This window comes from Balaenoptera borealis (assembly GCF_965194805.1).
Source record: "Balaenoptera borealis genome assembly, chromosome: 2".
NCBI classification, from domain to species: Eukaryota; Metazoa; Chordata; class Mammalia; order Artiodactyla; family Balaenopteridae; genus Balaenoptera; species Balaenoptera borealis.
In genome coordinates, this window is record NC_138867.1 from 33,024,551 (window position 1) to 33,046,442 (window position 21,892).

The window sequence follows — 21,892 nt, forward strand, 5'->3', positions numbered from 1 at the left end:
TCGCCTTCAGGTTCCCCTGGCGGCTGGGGAGAGGACTGGTTTAGTAAGGAAAGAGCGAGGGTGCTGCACAGAGTCCGGGTCCAGCTTAGTTGCAAATGAGGGTCAGAGTGGAGGGAGCCTGAAGTCGGAAGAGCCGTGAGTATGTCTGGGTATAATGGTGGTTAAAAGTGCAGACCCGGGAGCCGGGCTGCTTGGGTTCAAATCCTGGCTCTGCCCGTTACTGACCACATGATCCACCTTTCTGCCCCACCATGCCCTCCCTGGAAAATGGGAATATAATAGTGCTTATCTCATAAGGCTGTTGGAGGAGTCAAGGGGTTAATACATACCGTGCACTTAAGGACAGTATCTAGCCCAGAGCAAATGCCCGATAAATGTTAGCTAGTATTATCATGTGCCAGATCCCATTGACCAGGACTAGAGGAGGTGAAAAAATGACTGATTTGTGATTTTCACTGCCCCTGTATGGATAAAAGCCTCCCTTAGATGGAATTTGTAATAGAATTTTTCTTTTCGAGAAATCTGTAATAGTGTAAAAAAAAGTATTATGTAGTTTGAAGGAGAAAAATGTTACTTTATGTTATCCATCTCTCTCCTTGCACTGTCCTTCCTAGGAGTATAAGGAGATGCAATTCATTTAGAGCCATTACTATGATAATCTACACACATCCAAAAGAAGCCTGGTTTAAAACATGGCTGTAAATGTAAATATAAATAAATAAATAAATAAATAAGAGGTGTTTTAGTAAAGAGTACAGGTTCTGGAGTTAGAATCAGGGTTTGAATTTTCGCTCTGACAGGTTATTAGTCATATCTCTTTGGGTAAGTTACCTTGCAAAGCCTCAGTTTTCTTGGTTGTAAAATGAGATAATAATGACATACACGACACGAGGCTTGTTTTAAGAATGAAATTAGAAAATGTTCTGTTTTACTGCGCTAAGTAGCAGCATGTTCAATAAATGTACCTGTTGTTACTATTACTATTGCCACCACCATTAGCATTACAAGTTAAAAGTATTATTGAATCACAAGGAAGCCTTCAGTTTATGCAACAATGATTTTACAAATAGAGTGCCTTTGCCTAAGATTTTTGTCCTCTCTAGATCAGAGGTCAGCAAACTACGGGCCAAATCCAGCCTGCCACCTCTTTTTGTAAATAAGGTTTTGTTGGAACACAGCCTAATCCATTTGTTTATTGTCTATGGCTGCTTTCATACTATAACAGCAGAAGTGAAGAGTTGCAACAGAGACTTTATAGTCGGCAAAGCCTAAAATATTTACTGTCTGGACTTTTCCAGAAAAAGTTTACTGATCCTTGCTCTAAATATATATTTCCCCAATTAAGGTCCAGAGAATGTTAATTCTATTAGTGTTAGTAAGTACTTTCTGAAAAGAAGACGGGGAAAAAAAAACTAGTTCCACAGTCAAATAAGCTTTGGAAATGTTAGAGAAGTTGATTTATTCTAGGACTACTACTTGAAAGACTGTGGCTTTTAATATACTAATGTGCATTGTGAATCTTCAAGACAAGGCCATGGTATACAAATAAACTCTAGTTTCCCAGGCTTGCTTGGCTGTAGAACGACCCGCACCCCTCCACCCCACCTCTGGATCTGATGATGTTACACAAAGCCTCCTCTGGGAAACCCTGCTTTGGTGCTGTCTCTCTAGAAGCACTTTCTTCTTAAATCATTCCTCTTGGTGATTTAGGTGATATCCTCATTTAGAGACCTATAAAATATCATATGAGATTCTGTATTGCCTCATTATTTTCCCCAGTAAAATTATACTTTGCCTAAAATCACAATAGTAAAATATACCAGATATTTAAGTGCTCTAATAAGATACTATCCCCGTCTTTAAATGATTCTGTATGATGTCTCAAAGGTTAGAAATGGAGTCTCGAAGTCCAAAGTTTCATTTCATGCCTTCTTGAAATTCTGAAAGCTTGGGTTTTCTGTAGGGCTTTAACGTTTTTTTGCATCCAGATTTCTGAAGCATAAATCTCAAGTGCCTAACTGGTATACCAGCTGATCTCAGCTCGGGTTTATAAGAAGGGAGATTAATGTGAAGGTAACTTGTGCCTTAGCCATAAGGGGTTTGTTTTATAGACTAAAGTAAACACCTTGAATTTCAAGTTGCAAGCACACAGGGAGCCAGAAGATTCCAGAGCAGTGGCATCATATTCTGCCTGTGACTCACACATCTCAGTGGCTGAGCTTTCTCCTGCAGCTGCAGCTTCCAGCTGGTCATCAGACAGAGCCCTAGGTAGTCACACACTGCAGTCACCTGGTTTGAGATGACCAAACAAGCATGTAATTGCAACATTGTCCAGTTATGAATGAAGGCTGTGCTATCTCTTTGCCAAATACAGTTGAAAAATAAATGCTAAGTCATAGCGGTTTTCTGAAATCATAGTGGTTGCAACAGTGAACCTGGACCAAGAGAGAGTCCTGCTGAAGAGTTCACCTCTGGTCATAAATGCTCATTCTCGCCTCCCCCCTCCCTGTCCCTGAGCCCCCCACCACCACCCCCACCTTTCCCGTGAGCTTCCCCATTATGGCAGAGGCCAGTTCTTAGTCATTTTGATGCCCTTTAAACCTGGCTTATACTTGATGCAGTAAATGTTTTATGAAAGAATAAGAGGTCTTAAGTGTTTCTTCTCCTTTCCCAACTTGTGAATCATTTCAAGAAAATTCCACATCATCTCTTCATTTATGTATCTCTGTGTTGTGTGTATAATGAGTCCTCAGTAAATGTGGTTGACATTGTAAATGTGGATCCTAAAAATTTTATTATCACACTTTTATTTTATAGGGGATGATGAATGGACTTTTCAGAAACCTTTGTCAGATGTCATTTTCTTTTGTCTTTAAATTATTTATTTAAAAAAAATGAAGGGAGGGAGGGAGAGAGAGAAGAAGGGAATGAGGGAAGGAAAAAACATCTTGGCTGGAACATAATTATCTTTTTTAAAAAAGTTAGAAACTTGGAAACTGTCAACTTGCTATGAAATATGTTGTTTCCTTGAAACATGCTCAAAAGTTCAGAGTTTCATTTGCTATATTTATTATGTTCATCTTTTAAGCACCATGATTATGTGATACATAACATATTATACTGTACTCTAAGACTCAGTGGGGTTCTTAGAGTTCAGATGATGTGCCTGGGAAAGAAATAATCTGAAGCTGACCTACTTGAAAGAAAGGATCAGAAATGTGGGGAAAGAGCTCTCATTTAGTAACATAAAGAAAAGCAGTTTAAACACACAACCCTCCCTTCTGTGTCCTCCAAGACTGAGCTGTTTCCCAGCATTCACTTCTCTAATATTGTCTTCTGGAATCATTGTCTTAGTGTCAAAGAATATATAGAAGAAATGGCTGCAACTAGTTGAAAACAGACTACAGCTACCTAGAGACAAGGGTTACCTGAAGCAAACCCAGCGAGGATTAAGAAACATTGCTAGAGAGAACTTTTGGTCTCACAGGCAAATGCAAAAAGGCAAGAGAGGAGCATAATGATTATATAAAGTACAAGACCTGATAAAGTTGAATTAATTTTAATTATAGGGTTGCAGGACAGGTTTATGGTGGATATTATTTGGTAGAATGCTAAGGTTAGGGAGCGAGAATTAACCTTCTTAAAACGTTATTAATGCTTCTGTGGTATCGTCTGACTTATAATAATGACAAACTCTTATATAATGTTTACTATCTGCCAAGCACTGTTCACATCCTTCATGTGTTGCATTAGTTAACTTTTGCTGCATAACAAACTACCTTAGAACTTAGTAGCTTAAAACAACAAACATTAATTATTTCTCAAGATTCTCTGGGTCAGTGGGGCAGTATTTCTGGTCTGAACTGGCTTGGCTGATTTCTTCTGGGTTCTCTATTGCATCTGCAGTTAACTAACAGCTCAGTCAAGGTTGGATGGTCTAGAATGGCCTCACCCACATGTCCAGCTGTTGGCCAGATGTCAGCTGGTGCTACGGGGATGACTTGGACACATGTTTCTGGTCATCCGGAGAGCATCTTGTGCTTTTTCACAAGGTGACTAGGTTCCAAAAGCAGCAAGAGAGCAAGTCCCAACATATATGCCTTTCCAGGTCTCTGCTTGTGTCTTGTTTGCTCATGTCCTCTGTTAGGGTTCTCCGAGAAGCAGATGCTAAGATGTGTGAAAGATTTATTGCTAAAACTCCTGTAAGGGAAAAGTGTGTGGGGAGCCAGAGGAGGCTAGAGAGTATCAGATGGTGATGCAGGTCTGACTCCTATGAAGGAAAGAGGGAAGGAACGAAGGAGGGTTGGCTAGGAAGAATCTCAAACTTCAGCGCAGTTCTAAGAAAGCTTTGGCCAGGCCAGTGGGAACTCCTTGAGCCTAAGTCAACCCAGGGCTTTATTAATCTGCTCTAGCTATGCTGATGTCTCAGTTAGCATAGCAGCTACAGTCGGGACTACTACTTGATTAAGTCTGTAGTCAACAATCCCTTTGTGGAAGGACTAGGAGAAGAATTATTGCCCCACTGAGTAGCACTGTCCTTCCTCTTAGGAATCTGACTACCTCTATAGTCAATCAGTTCCTGATCTGAAAATAGAGTCAGATATGGGAACAGAGCCAGGGATCATGACTTTTTATTGGGGTGACCACCCTCAGCTTCCTGCTCCTCCATTTATCTCTCTTTTTGGTTGTAGATACTAAGCAGTACCTTTGCTGTCTGCCCATCTCTTCTGCCCCTAGGAATGCCATGTTCTATTAACCATCTCCACATTTTTCTGCACATCAAGCCCCCTTGGCTGCCTCTCTGATCTTGTCAGTCATTATATTGCAGCCTCTTGGCTTCTAGCAATTAAGCACTGCAACCTAGCTTTTATTACTTTGGGCCTCATTATCCCCATGGATATTAATGGCCCAGCTCAGTGAGATTAGCCCTGGGCTGCAGAGGAGACCTTGGTGAATGGTACTTCTTGGTGATGCTGAACTGAACTCCTTGGTGATGCTGGCTCCCTCTCACCTGTGTATTCCTGGTGGCCTTGGTGAATGGTACTTCTTCTGGGCTCTCCCATGAAAAATAATATTCTGTATTGTCTGACTTGACACAATATATCCATCCCAGCATGCCCGCTTCCCCCAGCCCTCTTATTCTCTTCTCTGTTGTCTGCCAGGACAATTGGGGTGTTTTTATTTTACTCAACATTGGCCATCACTTTTCCAGGCCTCTATAGCATCCTTGCAGCAGGTTTGCCCCATCCCCTGGAGACCTTGTATAAAAATGTGCCCCAAATCAATGAATCCTGCTGATGAAAGCCCCCTTGATTAAGGATCCTCAGAATCCAAACTCAAGGTACTTCATGGCTCCTGCCAGCAGCTGCGAGCTAATTCTTGCATCTCTTTTGGTGTGTAATCTCTTTCCAGCCGCTTCTCCAGCTGAGTAATACTGGGATTCGGCACTAGTTACTGACGTAGAAGCCAGAAGAGGAGGTAGGGGCAGGTCCTAAGAGAAGTTACTGCTGCCTTGTGGGGGAGGGGCAGTTGTAGCATCTTCCAACCCAAAGGAATTGCTAGCTCTTACTAGGCAAGGGTGGGCCACCTCCGTAGGCTGTGAGGGTTCAGGGGCGTCTGCAGATCTAGCATCTTATAGACATCCATCCAGATATCCTGTCCTTATGTTTCAGAGTCTCAGGTTTTCCCAGCTAGAGCCCTGCCTTAGAATAACAGACATGCCTTGGCTGAGCATTTAGATATCTCTGGAGCTCTATAAATCGAACTACCAGATCGCTTTTGTTTGTTGCTCAGCTGTGTCTGGTCTTCCACTGCAGGAGATGAGGGCTTCTTTGAAAGCTACTAAAGAGGCCCTCTGGCTCTTCCACTTAGTCTTTGACGGTGCTCAGTTTCTCATTGTCCCTCTGCAGGGATAATGACTTAGCACTAACCAGCCAACACTATTGTCTTTGTAGGTATCTTCCTCCCATATATTTTTAAATGCCTAAAATGTTTGTCCCGCAAGGACAGTCCCCTGTACTAGGAAGTTTTCCCAGCTCACCTCCAGTGAAATCTGTAGCAGTTGGACCGCAACTAAGCGCTCGAGTATATCTGTGCTCCACAGTCCACTCAGGACAGTGTCTTCTTTACCCACGAAGGAGGCAGTCCTAGATTTTTATCTTAACACCTGTGCTGTTGGATCACTCCAGGTACCACTTGTGATAGTCTGGTTCCTCTGAGAAACAGACACCAAGATAGGGTTAAACATATAAGAGAATTCTTGGGGAAAGGCCTGTCAAGGGAATGGGGGTGAGGGAGCCTGAGAAGGCTGGAGAAGAGAGCATGATGTAGGCCATACCCCTAAGAAAGAGAAAGGAAGGAAAGGAGTGTTACATGTCCATCAGCTGATAAATGGATAATAAAATGTGGTACATCCATACAGTGGAGCATTACTTGACAATAAAAAGAAATGAAGTATTGAAACATACTACAACATGGATGAACCTCAGAAACATTATGCCAAGTGAAAGAAGCCAATTACAAAAGATAGCATATTGTATGATTTCATTTATTTGAAATGTTCACATAGGCAAATATACAGAGACAGAAACTAGGTTAGTAGTTGCTTAGGGCTGACAGATTAGGGGAAAAGAGGGAGTGATTGCTAATGTGTATGGGGTTTCTTTCTGGGGTGATCCTAATGTTCTAAAATTGACTGAGGTAATGATTGCTCAGTTCTCTGAAAATACTGAAAAACATTGAACTGCATACGTTAAGTGGACAGATTCCGTGGTGTGTGAATTATATCTCAATAAAACTGTTATATTAAAAGAAAAGAAAAAGAGGATTGTACAGAAAGAGTCTTAGACTGTAGCACAATGCCCAGAATGTTTCAGTCAGGCTAATCAGGAGTCCTTTCTCCCCTGTGCGCAATCGTTGGTGAGGAGGAGCCTGTGGAAAGCCTGGCCTTGTCACAGAGGTAGTGAGAGTGCTAGTCATTATGCTTTTCACAGTGGGAAGTCTGAGAGACACATTTTCTTGGCTACATGTCCTATAATCCCAAACAAGTCACCTGTCCATACCCAGACTCAAGGTGTAAAGAAATACATGCCACATATTGATGAAAAGCAAAGCAAAGTTGTATTGCAAAGGAGTGTGACACCCTTGCATTACCTCATTAAATTCTCCTAGCAGCTTATGGAGTGGGTACTATTATTAATCTCGTTTAATAGATGGCATAGGGAGATTAGCCCAAGATGATAAGTGGTGAAGCCTGGATTTGAACTCACCAGTCTGATTCCACCCTCTGTGCTTTTTATCATTATACCATGTTTTCATACAATATATTAATTTGATTATCACAGAATCTTTTGCAGAGGTTTTATTGTCTAATTTCCTTTTATTAAAATGAAGCCTTCATGGGCATAGGAAATTGCAAAGTACCTTTCTATGACAGTTCCTATATTTTTGTATACATTATTCTCATAATCCTTACTACAGATCTCCAAAATCAGAGGAACAGGAGGAAATTATATTCAGTCTTGACCTATATCTATTCTGTTTTTTAATCTTGGCATTTAAAAAAATCCTGGAATATTTTTAATCCTGGTATGGTAAGTAAACCTAACATGTGATTGAAAATAAAGAATTGATTGGAATTGCTTGATTATAACGAAGCTTGAAAATAGATTCTCAATGAAAAAGAAAATTTATATCTATTTAGGGAGACCTAAGAGTAGATTTGAGAGGACAGTTAAATGTTAGTACACCTAGTTTGTTAGATAGCCTAGCATTTGCTTCATCTTGCTCTCGGAGTTTGTGTTTCGGTAGCATAGTTGCATTTCAGCAACGTTCTGAGAGGAGGTGCCCACTATAGACTGAATAAATAAATGTGTGGCATTGACGCAACGCAGGGAGATAGTAGGTCAAATGCAGCTCAGTTTCTTTGGGAGTTGGGGAAAAAGAGTAAGAGTGGGAAGATGTGCAGGGCATGTTATTTGAAAGATTAATAAACTGTGAAACAGAAAGATTAAGCCTCTTGGCCAGGGTCAAACTAAATGTAGTAAGCTGAAATTTTAGGTCAAGTTGGCTTGGCTCTAAGACCAGTATTCTTTCCACTAAATCGTCCCCTATTTTCAGCCCAGAAATTTATTTAAATTCTCTCTTTTTTAAAATAGTTTATTCCACTGTTTTATTGATTACAAAACATGTTTTGATCCTTTTGAGGGCTGTCTTTCCTCTTGCATTGATAGATACACACTAGAGCGATGGAAAGATATTGGGATCTAGCTAGCTGCTGGGTGTAAACTCACTGACCTCTGTTACCACCATAGAATATTTGGATTATTTAGAATTACAGAAAGTGGTATATTTAAGACTTTGGGCTAGGCATCATATTTTTCTTTGAGAATTTGGCATACTTCCTTAGAGAGGAAAAACTAGAATTAGCATAGCCACAGAAGGCAGGACCAGGACTCACAAGTAGATGTTAGAAGGAGGGAGGCTTGGACCCAGTTTAAGAAAGGTGTTGCCAATTAGAGCCACCCAGACAAATGCACTGTTGTTGCTTGTGGTGTAATGAGTTCTGTACTGCTGGAGGCTCTATGACCATCTGCTGGGAAGGGACAGTTTTACCAGTTGGAAGTTTGTACTGTATGATCTCAGAGAGGGCCTTTAAAACTCTAGGTTTTTGTGCTTGCATTTCCCATCACTCTGAATATTTGAGACTTGATGTTCTCCAAATCTAACATAAGGCACTCCTAAGAATAGGAAACCTATATAAAGGAGTTAATAATCTCAACTTCCCTAAAGAATAATGTTCTTTGCCTAGGATGATTATAAAAGGAATTAAAGGAGGAGTTGCAGTTTTAGATTTCCCACATTATGCCAGAAGTGTTTTTCAGTCAGGTTGACTTTGTTTTCAAAATGTGAGGGTATTTTTCATCACAGACTGTCCAAATATTGATGTTTTATGCAAATTTAAGATCTCCTCTGGCTATCCATTTTATTTCATTGGAATAAACTTTTGTTACTGGTTAAAGTGAAGTTAATAATTGAAGAGCACACTTGACATAAAATCTGTCGAAACGGAACTACCTGCTTGCTCTTGGGCTCATGCGGAAGTGTACGTGATATGATTGCTTTGGGTTCTACACCTTTTAAGGTTCTTTATCCCACCTGACTGGTATATGATATGTACATATCTATATATATGTGTGTGTATTTATCTTTTAGAATATTGGTATTCATGATCTATTTTGCTCTATTAATAATAAAAAGTACATTTGATCAGTTAGTCGAATTATAAAATATTATGTATTTACCAGTTTTTGTCTTTTCCTAAAGAATCATAGAGCTGTAAGTGACTTTAGAAATCATCTAGTTCAATCCATTTATTTTACAGAAGATAAAATTGTGATCTGGAGAGGCTAAGTAATTTGTCCCCAGTCATACTGCTAGTTTTTGACTGAACTAAGTCCAGATTTCATATCTCCTGGTCCTGGACCAGTGCTCTTTTTGCTATACCACATTACCTTACTGATAATTCATGAAGTGATGGGTCTTCCTTCTGTTTAGATGTATATATGTATTTATTAGCATTAAAAATAAATAAAACATTTAAAACAAATAAAAAATTAATTTCACTGAGAGGCCAAATGTAAGTATAGGACTTTCTGGTAAACTGTTACCTCTGTAGTATCTTTCAAAAGCTTTATTTAGAGTTTAGGAGTTGATAAGTTGTTGAAATATAACTAAGTGGCATATTTTCCTTATTGAGATTAGTAGCAGAGTTCTGCTTTTCTGAGGAACAAAAAAAATATGTTCAATCTACTCTCCACATGTCCAAGAATGATCTTTTAAAGATAAGCAAACCTAGTCACACTACTACTCCTCTGTGTAAAATCCCTTAGCAACTCCTTTTACCTTCAGGATAAAATTTAAGCCCTTAACATGGCCTGCAAGGCGTAATCTGGGCCCTGCTTATGTCACCTCTCACCTGTCCTTTCCCTCTTAGACGTGATTAACTTCTTTTAGTTCTTTGAATCAACCAGTTCCTTTCCCTTCAGGCCTTCCAATATGCGTGTGTTGGTTTTCTATCGCTTAGTAACAGATTACTACCACAAATTTAGTGGCTTAAAAAACCACCAGTTTATCATTTCACAATTTCTGTAGGTAAGAAGCCTGACATGGTATGGTTGGATTCTCTTCTTAGGGTTTTAGGGTTTCACCAGGCTACCCTCAAAGTACACTTGACCCTTGAACACGTGGGGAGGTTTGGGGTTAGGGGCACCAACACACGCTCCTCCCACCACCCTGCGAGCAGTTGAAAATCCACATGTAACTTTACAGTCTGCCCTCCATATCCATGGTTCCACATTTGTGGATTCAACCAACCACAGATCATGTAGTACTGTACTATGTATTTATTGAAAAAAAATCTGTGTATAAGTGGACCTATGCAGTTAAAACCCATGTTCAGATCCCTGTTTCTTTGATACATCTTTTAAGTCTATAGTGGCATGTCAAACGTTTCTCATTCTTAAAATCGCTCTTACTCTTCTGGCATGTCTTTATGGCTTCCTTCTCTGTCCTCAGCCAGGAGAAAGCTCTGCTTTTCTTTTTTTTGGCTGTGTTGGGTCTTCGTTGCTGCGCGCGGGCTTTCTCTAGTTGCAGCGAGGAGGGGCTACTCTTCGTTGCAGTGCGCCGGCTTCTTCTTGAGGTGGCTTCTCTTGTTGTGGAGCACAGGCTCTAGGCACCTGGGCTCGGTAGTTGCGGCACAGGGGCCCTAGAGCACGCGGGCTCAGTAGTTGTGGAACAGGGTCCCTGGAGCACGCGGGCTTCAGTAGTTGCAGAGCGTGGGCTCAGTAGCTGTGGCGTGCGGCCTCAGTAGCTGTGGCTCGCGGGCTCTAGAGCGCAGGCTCAGTAGTTGTGGCGCTTGGGCTTAGCTGCTCCGCGGCATGTGGGATCTTCTCGGACCAGGGCTCAAACCCGTGTCCCCTGCATTGGCAGGCGGATTCTTAACCACTGCGCCACCAGGGAAGTCCCCAAAACTCTGCTTTTAAGGACTCATGTGACTCTTCAGTCCCCCCTGGGTAATCCAGGATATAATCTCCCTATTTTAAGGTCGGCTAACTAGTAACCTTAATTATGCCTGCAAAGTCCCTTTTGCTAAGTAGAGTAACATATTCATGGGCATAACACCAGGTATCGCAGAGGTCATGGGGTTCAAGATTCTGCTACCACAATGCAGTGAGTACCCTCTGACTGGAGTAGCCGTTCTAGACCCCGCATCCTGCTCCTTCGTCTGCTAACTTTTACTTTATCCACTGCACCTCTGATTTCTTTTTGTCCCTCTTTTTTTTCCCTCTCTTCTCCTGCTCTGATTAAGAACCTCTCTTTAGTGTTCTCAAATTACTCTATACTTCCCCACTGTACCACTTGTCACTCTGTATGCTTATCTGTGTCCTTTCAGGGGGACCGTCTATCACCTCTGAGGAGAGAAGCCATGTTTATCTCGGCACATTTGTGTTTCCCTGCTAACCCATGTATCTGCCATACAGTTGATTCCCAATATATATAAAAAAAGATGAATCAATGAATTATTTATATCCATGAAAGGAGGAAGCATGATTACCGTCTTTAATATAAATTTCTAAGACTGTCACGTGGAGGAAGAGAGAAGACCATTTTATTATTTATTTATTTATTTTTTACCATCTAACCTTCTGAAAATTTATTTAAATTTAAATTGTGACAATGGGACACAAGAATCATTAGAACTAACCTAGGAATATAATGAAAAGAAATCTGAGTGTAACAGTTCCGCAAAAGGCCAAGGAAGCTCTGGTCCTTATTAAAACAGAAGGTCCAAGTTAAGTGATGTATTTGACAAGACAATTTTAACTCAATATATACAATTTTGTTTTGAAGGCTTGCTTTTGTGAGGTAGTGTGTCCTCATTACTGGAAACTTTTTGGTGAAAGCTCAGTGATGGAGTATCGGGGGTATTATTGGGAGGCTAATGTACGTGAGCTCTGTTTTCTTTTCTTTGTTATGGTTGCTGCATACTGATGGAGATGGGTCATTTGTATTCCTATACCTGTGGCTGCCAGGAGAGACCTACATGCTGTCATCACTAGTAATGTCCCTGGCCATTCACTGTGTAATTATCCAGCCTGGTGGATCTGGGATAATTGATTCCCTAGTACTTTGGCCTGTTCTGGTTACTGAATCATAAATGGGTGGCAAGATTAGTGTAGTAGAGTTACTTTTATAAGTCATTAACTGTTCAGAAGTGACATTGCAAGTAAAAAGACTAATAGCATACATCCGTAGAGAGGGGGTATAGGGTCGTGTTTAGGAGTAGGCTTTTTGGTTCAAACTCCTAGCTCGACCACTTACTAGCTCTGTGATTTTGGACAAGGTACTTAAGTCTCTGTGCTTAGTTTCCTAATCTGTAAAATGACGATAATCTTCTAGAGTGAACGTGAGCACCATGGGCAAGTTAGTAAAAGAATATAGTGCCTAGGAGGGTATAGTAAGCATTGTGTAATGGCTGGCTGTCGTCATCATCATCAACAACATTATCCTGGCAGGCACACTAAAGATAGTTCAAGACTTACCACCATGTGCAGTGTCTGGCATATACTAGGAATACAGTGATATTTTTGAGTTAATAATATGTTCATTTGTAATTTTTATTTATATTTATTCAGATAACTGTAGGAAATGGTCCCCAAAACTTTTTAAGTATAATGAGGAGAACTAAATGCGGTGCTAATCTTGTGTTGCTCAGAGCTTGCTAAGGCAATCTGAAAAATATCTCCTACTAGAACTTAACCTGGTCTCTTCTTTTCGCTTATTAAAGCAAATGGATGTTTTTAAAAGCCCTTTGAAATTTTTTCCAAAATAAGAAAACTATCATCAGGTGAAATTAATATTTTTCATGTAGCTATATATCATTTTTTGGATGATAAAGTAAAATATTCTTGCCACAAAAATGTTCTCATCTGAATTCAGATGAGATGTTAACACTTTGCTTGTCTTTGCAAACAGGTTCATCCTAAATTCCACTATAAACAAGCTCATGACCCGGGCACAGATACTTCTTGCGTGACTTTTTCCTATGATGGTAATGTCCTTGCCTCTCGTGGAGGTAGGTTAGAAGCTTTCTTTTTGATATGTTTCTGTATATAAAATGATCGTATGTAACTCTAACAAATGTCACACTAATATCCTAGTGCTTAGTAAAGCTAGCTGTGCTTTTGTTAATGTACCTTTGCCAGTCTAGTTTTTTTCATTAAAATGCATTTCCAACTTGGCAACATTATTTTATTAAAATTATCAAGTAAAATTTAGAAAATATGTACTTTTTTGCCTAAGTTTTCATTTTAGCTCCAAATTCCATCAGCATTTGGAGCCTGCAAGGATGACCATTGCCTCTACCTTATGGACTTTTGTAGATGATATTCTATATTCTTTCTATATCATTTTATAGTTCTGGGTCTGGTATTTCAAACTCTTCTATTTGCTGACCATTGATTTTTTTTCAGTTCAAACACTAACTCAGTTCAGTTAAAAAAAATTTGTATACCTGGATGTTATTTTTTTAATAACTATGTAATTCTATGTGGTCGTATTGTAAGTTTACCTGTCCACACTCATATGGTTGAATAGAGATTGTTTCTAACTTTTTGCTAAATCTTTCTCACGTGAATAAGTAGTATGCTGATAGAAGGAAATAATAAAATAGTGAGGGCAGCTTATGAACAAAGCATTAGGGGGAAGTATGGGGCATGACTGAGGATCTTCCAGTAAGCGCATTTGTGGGGAGGGAAAAGAATCAAGGTAAGTAGGTTGGAGCCATGTTACAGATAGCCTTAAATATCACAAAGAGGATTTAGTCTTTATTCCATAGGCCAAATTAATCTAGCAACACTGAGTTTAGTCATTCGTTCACTCACTTTACTGTATATTGAGCAACTGATCTGAGCTAAGCATTATGCTAGGTGCTTGGCATAAACTGTGGACATCATAGCAGGGTTCCTTTCCTGAAAGAATTTGCAGCCTGATGTAGAGGGTATGGAAGTGAGGAGGACATAGAGTTGGCACAGCTCTCCCCTCAGTTTAACTGCTCCGTGCCCGTTTACCCTTGGGAACTCCATCCAGATTCTCTTTCTTCCAAGGAAGCCTTATATTGATATACCCAAACTACCCTCACTTACATAATTTTAAAAAAATCAAAGCACATGCACATGTATTTTCTATTTACGGTATACATGGCAAAGATGGATATGTATAAAATATATGTTTTGGTTCATCAATTCTAACCTGTTCTTTGAGTCCTAAGATGACTCTTAATTAAGACTATGTACTATACTCTGTACTTACATCAGTGATTCTTACCCCAAGAATGTATCTGAATCCCCTGGGAAGGTTTTCAAAATGATAAATCCTCCACTAGGAAATTCTCACATTCACTCTCGCGCCTCTAGAGTGGTATACCCCAATCTCTGAGGTAGAGTGGGGAAAGAAAAGGGGAATAACAGAGGAGTGTACTTTGAAAATTCTTCCTGGAGGATTCTGAAATAGCCCAGCCCCACCCAGTTGATTATTACTGCCTTAGAAGTATAGGATTAACTCCGTTTCAGTCAAAACCATTTTAGTGATAATTTTTACCTTCCCCTTCCATCCTATACTAGTTGTTGGGTAACATGTCGTCAACAGAACATGTATACTGTATTCCACCATTCTCCTTCCTGGATGTATAGACTATACCAGATGGAAGTCTCTCTGTTCAGCAGAGTCCCCAGAGTGTTGTAAGGTGCTGCTGCTAGCTCCAGAACCTGCCAGGTTAACTAAACTGTTTAATACAGGTTAATGTTTTCTTATTGTTTGAGGATTGTGGGGATGTGTAACCTTTTTTTAAAGACTAAAAGCAAAAAGGTGAGCCTTACAAAGTTCTTGCAGTATAAGCAGGTCTCCAACCCAGCCAGTTGTGGATTAGTGCACCTGCCAAAAGTTGGGTTTCAGAGTCAGGGTTGCTGGGGAGAGAATGGGGATTTTTATTGAACTCTCCACTCACCTCACTTGCATCTGGTACTGATTCCTTATTGGACCCAGGGGGTTGAGGCAGGTCTCAGCTGCGGACACTGGGGAAAAAGGAACAGCGAAGATATTACTTATATGAGTTTTGGCTTTCATTATGAACAGGAATTAGTTAGTAGTCCTATAGAAATACTTCAAAAGTGATTCTTTAAAGAATATTAATTATACTTTGGCTTGGAAAAGCTATACTCCCCAGCAAGGTGAAGAATGATAGCCACAGATAGAGTTACACTGGAGGGAAAGGAATCACATTGGCTCACTCTCATTAATGTTAATGGATAGTTTCACCCACACACTAGTGGGAAAAAGAATCTGTTGTGAACTGAACTATTTTCAGTCCTGGTGGTTGCTAAATTAATACCTTCTTAAGAAGTCAAGTTATGCTCAGATATACCACAGGGAAACTACCATCTGCTCTAAAGTCACTCTTTAGAGAAGATTCTCCAGGGTTCCTTCTAGCCTGCAGATGCTACATCAATCTGGAAAGTAATTTCTAGGAAGCTAGTTCATTATCATGTATCCTTCTACTGTTCTCACAACTCCTGCTCTCAAGCTCCCTAGTTAAAAAGTAAAATGTGTCATGTGCATCCCCTTCCCTCCTTCCTTCCCTCCTGCCTCCTTCCTTTCTCTCTCTCTCTCTCCCTCCCTCCCCCGCCTCCCTCTCTCCCTTCCTTTTCTTATAGTTATACACTAAGTTTTGCAAACTCTAAACTTGGGACTGGTTCTTTTTTGCAAAATTTACTTTCTGCCTTTTTTTTTCCTTTCTCATTCCTCTATCAGGTGATGATACCTTAAAATTATGGGACATCCGACAGTTTAATAAGCCACTTTTTTCAGCCTCGGGTCTTCCCACCATGTTCCCAATGTAAGTAGCATATTTTTAATATTCGATAAGCACAAGAGAATGGAAAAGTAATTTTTTCATCTTCATGTTAATTTATAGTGTCTTAGATTTTCTAGAAAAGGGACTTGAAGAGTGATTGAAATAGGTTTTTTGAAAGATGAATTTTTATTTTTCCTTTCATTTTGTACATTCTTCAGAATATAAAATTTTATTTTTGAAGTTGAAATGATGGCTGTTCATGTATTTGTGTGTGTGAATATATATATATATTGTATGCATATGTAGGTCTTGGGGTAGTAAAAACATTTTAAAGGGTTGAATTGTTCTTTTAATAGTGTATAAACGACAGAGTAGGCCTGTCTTTTATTTGTTTTCTTTTAAAATTTGAATCCTCATACCATTAAAGCAATTCTTCATAGTTACTGAATATTATATGTCATTTTCTCAATTTTTTCTTATCATCATTTCAATCAATAATTCGGTAACCGTCACTTATTCAAACTGTCTTGCCCTGGGTAGCTGAACACTGTTATCTGCATTCTACTAAGTTGATAACTGAAGCTTTAAAGATTTTTCTGCAAACAGCTGAGGTTGGGATTTGATCTCTAAGTCCTACGATTGGTGCCTAAGCAAAAATTTCTATTTTGGTAGAAATAAAATTTCTCATCTGTATTAAATAATGACCAAGAAGGAGAGTGTGAAGGTAATGGAAGCAGCAAATGGAGGAAGCTGTATAAATATCAGAGCACTAACTCTGACACAGTCTATTGCCCATGGCATTTATCTGTCAAAACAAACAGATGGATAAACAAACATGAATTTATAGCTGATACGAATTTTTTGAGCCTTGTGCCTGCTGCAAGTAATGCTAACTAGATAGCGTCTTTGGCTCATGTCTTAGATTATTCAGTCAGGTGGCCAGACCTCTCATCACAAGAGCTGTTGAATCACAGCCATCAATTAGGTTCCAGCCGTACAAGCTGCTCCTCATTTCATGGTGCTTGACTTGACAAAGCTCAAATTGTTTGAGAGGTAGTGCTGATAAAAATAATTCCAAAACTGATCAAAATAATCACTACTTAGACATTAGTCGTATACTGTCTATTTGTGTATAGACAGGGTCAATGTCTATATTGAGTTTTTCCCACACGTTATTTACATTGAAAGATATTATAATGTATTGAAATTAGAGCACAGATTCTGGAGTCAGGCTGTCTAAGTTCGAATCCCAGCTGTACCACTTACTTTTGTGATCTTGGACAAGGTTTATTTAACCTCTTCCTGCCTCAGTTTCCTAATCAGTAAAATGGGGATAATAGTATCTACTTCATAGGATTATTGTGAGTATTAAGTGAATTAATATAAGTGCCTGACTTACTATAAACCCTATGTAAGAGTTGTCTCTTATTACAGTGAGGTTGTTTATACTTTAACTCATTATCACTGCACTGTTGTGGCGCCATAAGTGTATACTTATAAACTCTTTTTGTCTGTAGGACTGACTGCTGTTTCAGTCCAGATGATAAACTCATAGTCACCGGTACATCTGTTCAAAGGGGATGTGGCAGCGGCAAACTTGTTTTCTTTGAGCGCAGGACTTTCCAAAGGGTGTATGAAATAGACATCACAGATGCGGTATGTGTGTTCTTTCCTCCCAGCCTTGAGAATGAAGTGAAGTTTGCCTCTTAGCCATTTTTGGTTTTGGTTTTGGTTTTGGTTTTGAAAGAGAACGTAAGTTCTTGCCCTTACAGTACAGTGGTAGCTGCTTTTTTTCTCCAACACAGGAATTATTAGTACATTGCAGACTGGCTTATCTACACTTTTCCCTCCCCAACCCAATATTTCCTATAGGCCCACACTTTAGTCAGAATTTCAGCTGGGCCTGGGATGTTTACCCGCTCTGCCAACCAATTTGAGGAGAGAAGAAGGTGATCTTCATGTAGCATACAGAAAGGAGCTTCCCACAGTGTGCATGTTTGTAAGGATTCAGGGATTATGGACAGAAGTGAAACGTTATGCCCTCAGAATGTGATGAAGTGTATCACTGTTTGAAAACTTTGACAGAATTCTCCTTGTTAGGTTTGTCATTAAGGTAAGACTCAGCTTCCACTGAGGTTAACATCTATTTAGTTATTAGAAGTTTAAAACATTTCAGATTTAACTTCCACATCCGAAAAACCCCCCTTTAGTTTTGTTTACATATTTATGTAAGCACTAAAACACCAGCATGCGTGCATTCATTCATTCATTCATTCACGTCTAGAGACTGGAGCTGTATGTAATACAATAATAGTGAAGATTCCCAGAGGAAAATCTGAGTTCCTTTAAAGTCTTTGAAAGTATGTATTATTATTTAGATGGTAAGGCAAATCATTGTTATTTTTCGAGTATGAAACAGGCCAATTAATGTCTGTGCAAATTTTCTTTGGCTCATAGTCAAATCCTTTAGTAATATCCTGTATCTTAAACAGTGCTCTTATGTAGGTTTCTCCGGTTGTTTCAGCTCTACATAAACAGTTGAGACATATTATGTACTTAAATGATTCAGACAATTGAACAACTGTTTTTAAATCACCAGCAAAAAGCTCCTGTCTCTAATGTTTTAACATTACTGTGGAGTCTTAAGTTGTAGGCACTAAATTTGAAACCATGGTATAGAGACAATGAACTAACAATGAGACTAATTCTAGATGAGTACTTAAGTTTTATAGATTCTAATCTCATGACATAATTTGAAATGTGCCAGCACTAATAATACTTTTTTTTGGGTGCATCCAGAAGCCAACTAAAACACTAGAATCAAAGAAAAACACTCTTGACTCTATCAACTTTAATCTCAAAAAATAAAATTATTATAATTGGTTGTTCCAGAAGTAAGCTGGTTTTGTTTTGTTTTTTTTTTTAATGCCTCTCAACGACTATACATCTCAGTATTACTCATGGGGTTGTGTTTTTAAATTATAATTTAAATTGAAATGTAATTAAATTAAGGGATATAGAAGTATGATTGTACTTTTATTAAAGACATGTGGATGTCATAAGTGTACAGAACACACTGTTTGTTGTGTTGCTCTGAATTGCTTTTCTAACTAGATGTTTTTCTCCATGGCACTTACCACCATCTCATCTATTATATATTTGTTTTTGTCTGTCTGCTTCCACCAGGATGTACGCCCATGAGGGCAGAAACTTTGTCTGTTTTGTTCACTGCAATATCCCCAATGCTCAGAACAGTGCCTGGCACATAGAAGGTGCTTGTTTATTGAATGAGTGAATGGTATACTTGGGAAGTGCAAGTAATGCATACTGTAGAGCACAGGTGTGTCTTTGGAGAGTGAGGCAGGAGAGAAGTATCTAGAGATGACAGGGTAAACTGACTTTGTATACCATAATAAAGTGACTTTATCTTATGGTTTTTGGTTTTTGGTTTTTTTTTTTTAAAACAAAGGAATGACATATTCAGATCCCGGTCTTAGATGTTGATTTTTATTGAAGTGTGAAGGTTAGATTTACAAGACGTAGTATTTATTTGTATATGTATAATTTAGGAGACTGGGTCATTGTTCCCTGCAATTAAAAGAAAAAAAGAAAGCAGGTTTTAGAAGAAAGACAGCGAGTCTGTTGTTGGTATGTTGAACTTGAAGTACCTTTAGGACCTCTGTGTGGAGATGTTCAGTGGGCAGATGGGTAGATAACTTTGGTGCTTAGAAGAAAGAAGACACAGTTTTGGGAGGAGTATTTATAGTTCATAGTTGAAATGTTGGTTGCTGATTAGTTTGATCACGGAAAGGGCATGAAGGATAGAGAAGATGAGCCCTAGGAAACCAGAGCATTTAAGGGATGAGCAAGTGAAGAGATACAAAGAAAAGAGTGAGGTCATTAAGGAAACAGAATTTATCATATATTGAATTATCTTAGAAAAGTCAGAAAACTGATTTTGAGACGCATTTTAATAGATGGATGAAGAGAGAACTTCAAATAGGGACAAAACCACACACCTTAAAGTGGCCTTTTAAATCATTGATTTAGGATTTGTTTGTCTTTTTTTGGTTGTTAACATCAGACAGCATTGTTTTCTGTTTATATTGTAGAACGATATGCTAAAGGGACTTTAAACTGCCCCTTTGATCCCTATTTTCTCAAGTTTTAAGTCTTCTTGGAATGTAGAAAAATAAACAAATTCATTCTTTGGGATGGATAAAGAGGGTGGACACTTTGCTAGAAGGGCCAAGAAACACCTCTTTTATTTAATTGTATTTTTGTCATTAAAAGCCAGGATTGTCATTTCTTTTGGAAATACCACACTCTGCTATAATAAGGTACTTACTGTATTGAGTTTTAATTTAGCTAAAAGGCAGCATCTCATATTCTTAATATCAACATTTAGTTGTTTGCTTGTTTGACTAGGCACAGGCAATGGTGCTGGTAGGTCTATCCTACAGCCATTTACTTCAGTAAAGTATGATTGACTGCATTTTCCCACACCCTTTTCTAAAACTAAATAAATTCCTAGATAGTTATATTCTGGAATGCCAAGCTCAATATATATATATAGGGAGCCAAACATTGTTTTCAGTTAGGGAATGTTAACAATCTATACAATTAATTTCCTAATAACTAAAAACTGTCCTACAATCTTCACAATAAATAGCTTTTTAAAATATAACAATTATATTTTCCATATTTAGTTTTGAAACAAACTTTAAAAATGGTTTTAATTACACTCTCTGCATTGTCATATGCTCTGAAAATTTTTCTTTCTCTATTCAGTTTAGAGACTCTCAACACTCTTCGCTAGGAGATGACAAATGTTTAACATTTACTATTTTTACTGTGTGATGTTTGTACACATTTTACAATTCTGCTGAAATTATTTTTAGGTGTTTCCTTTTCCTAGTCCAATTTTGTTTCCTCAAGTTTAAAAAAAAATGCATATCCTCGTTTATCATCTACTTCGTTGTAATTTGAATAATGTGCTTAGCCTCTTTTCTAAGATAAATTCCAGAATATAATTTGATCTTGAATTTAAAAGCTCACCTTTGTCTTTGTGTAGATGGGACCCTAGAATGTTTATATATTGTGTAAAAAGCTTCCATTACTCTATTTTATGTGAAAAAGCATAGGAGAGAAGGAATGGACTAAATGTAATTTGGAGATGACCTATCATTTTTTTAAAAGGTAATTATGTTTAGAAGAAACAGAGAAATTTTTAAGTCTTTTCAGAGTTCCAGTTATTTCAGGAAATGCTGTGAAAGAACACTTAAAACTATTATTAGCTTAGTGATTTTTCATCAAACTATACTTTGTTGCAAAATGATTAATAGAATTTCCTTTTTTACTAATATAAATCAAGGGACATGGTTTATGCAATTGTACTAGTATATTACCATTTATACTCTTTTACCCAAGCATAGTGAAATGAAGTTGTTTTGACCTGGTATTAAGATGGTGGCCTCTTCACCTCAGTTGCTTTGGGCAGTAATTTAAGAGAGAACAGACATTCCCTTGTGTAGAGAGAAGAAAAAGGTGGAAAGGAAAACAGCCAGAAATTTCACACTAGGTCCCAACTTCTCTTCTAATTTGTTTGTTTGTTTACGTAGTTTGGTGAGAGATCTCTGTTTCTGTAAACACTGAATGAACAAAGTGAAGAGAAGAAAGAGAAAAACTAAACCTTTATTTTTAAAACATAGCTATAGCATTTAGCACGGCTACTGAACGGAAGGGAAGGGAAATTTGCTTCGGCATTTTCAACTAGACTGCCTTAGGCATTTCAAAGTTGATTGAGAATCCTGGTGCCCATATAAGAAAGGTAATAGTAAAGGTCTTGTGATCATCTAAAGAATATTCGATTATCTTTAGGAACGTTTTTTAACCATTGAAGAGAATAGATAGCAAAGAACAAGGATTATCTTAGAGTTTTGTTTCTTTCTACCACTACTTGTTCTCTGCAATATCCCTTTC

The 21,892-nt window shown here is 38.5% G+C and overlaps 1 protein-coding gene and 1 long non-coding RNA gene across 3 annotated transcripts in view; one reads left to right on the top strand and one right to left on the bottom strand.

Moving 5' to 3' along the window:
* WDR70 (WD repeat domain 70) overlaps window positions 1-21,892 on the top strand; it is a 304,073-nt gene that overhangs the window by 235,469 nt on the left and 46,712 nt on the right. The window contains exons 11-13 of one of the 2 annotated variants that reach the window (XM_082382288.1): window positions 13,036-13,135; window positions 15,868-15,952; window positions 17,428-17,566. The exons of the other annotated variant lie outside the window; for it this stretch is intronic. Coding sequence (XP_082238414.1) covers window positions 13,036-13,135; window positions 15,868-15,952; window positions 17,428-17,566 — 324 coding nt within the window. The remainder of the gene's footprint in view (window positions 1-13,035; window positions 13,136-15,867; window positions 15,953-17,427; window positions 17,567-21,892) is intronic. 2 annotated transcript variants of the gene reach the window in all.
* The window catches only part of LOC309624481, a 298,479-nt gene that overhangs the window by 131,212 nt on the left and 145,375 nt on the right, over window positions 1-21,892 (bottom strand). The gene's annotated exons all lie outside the window — the stretch shown is intronic.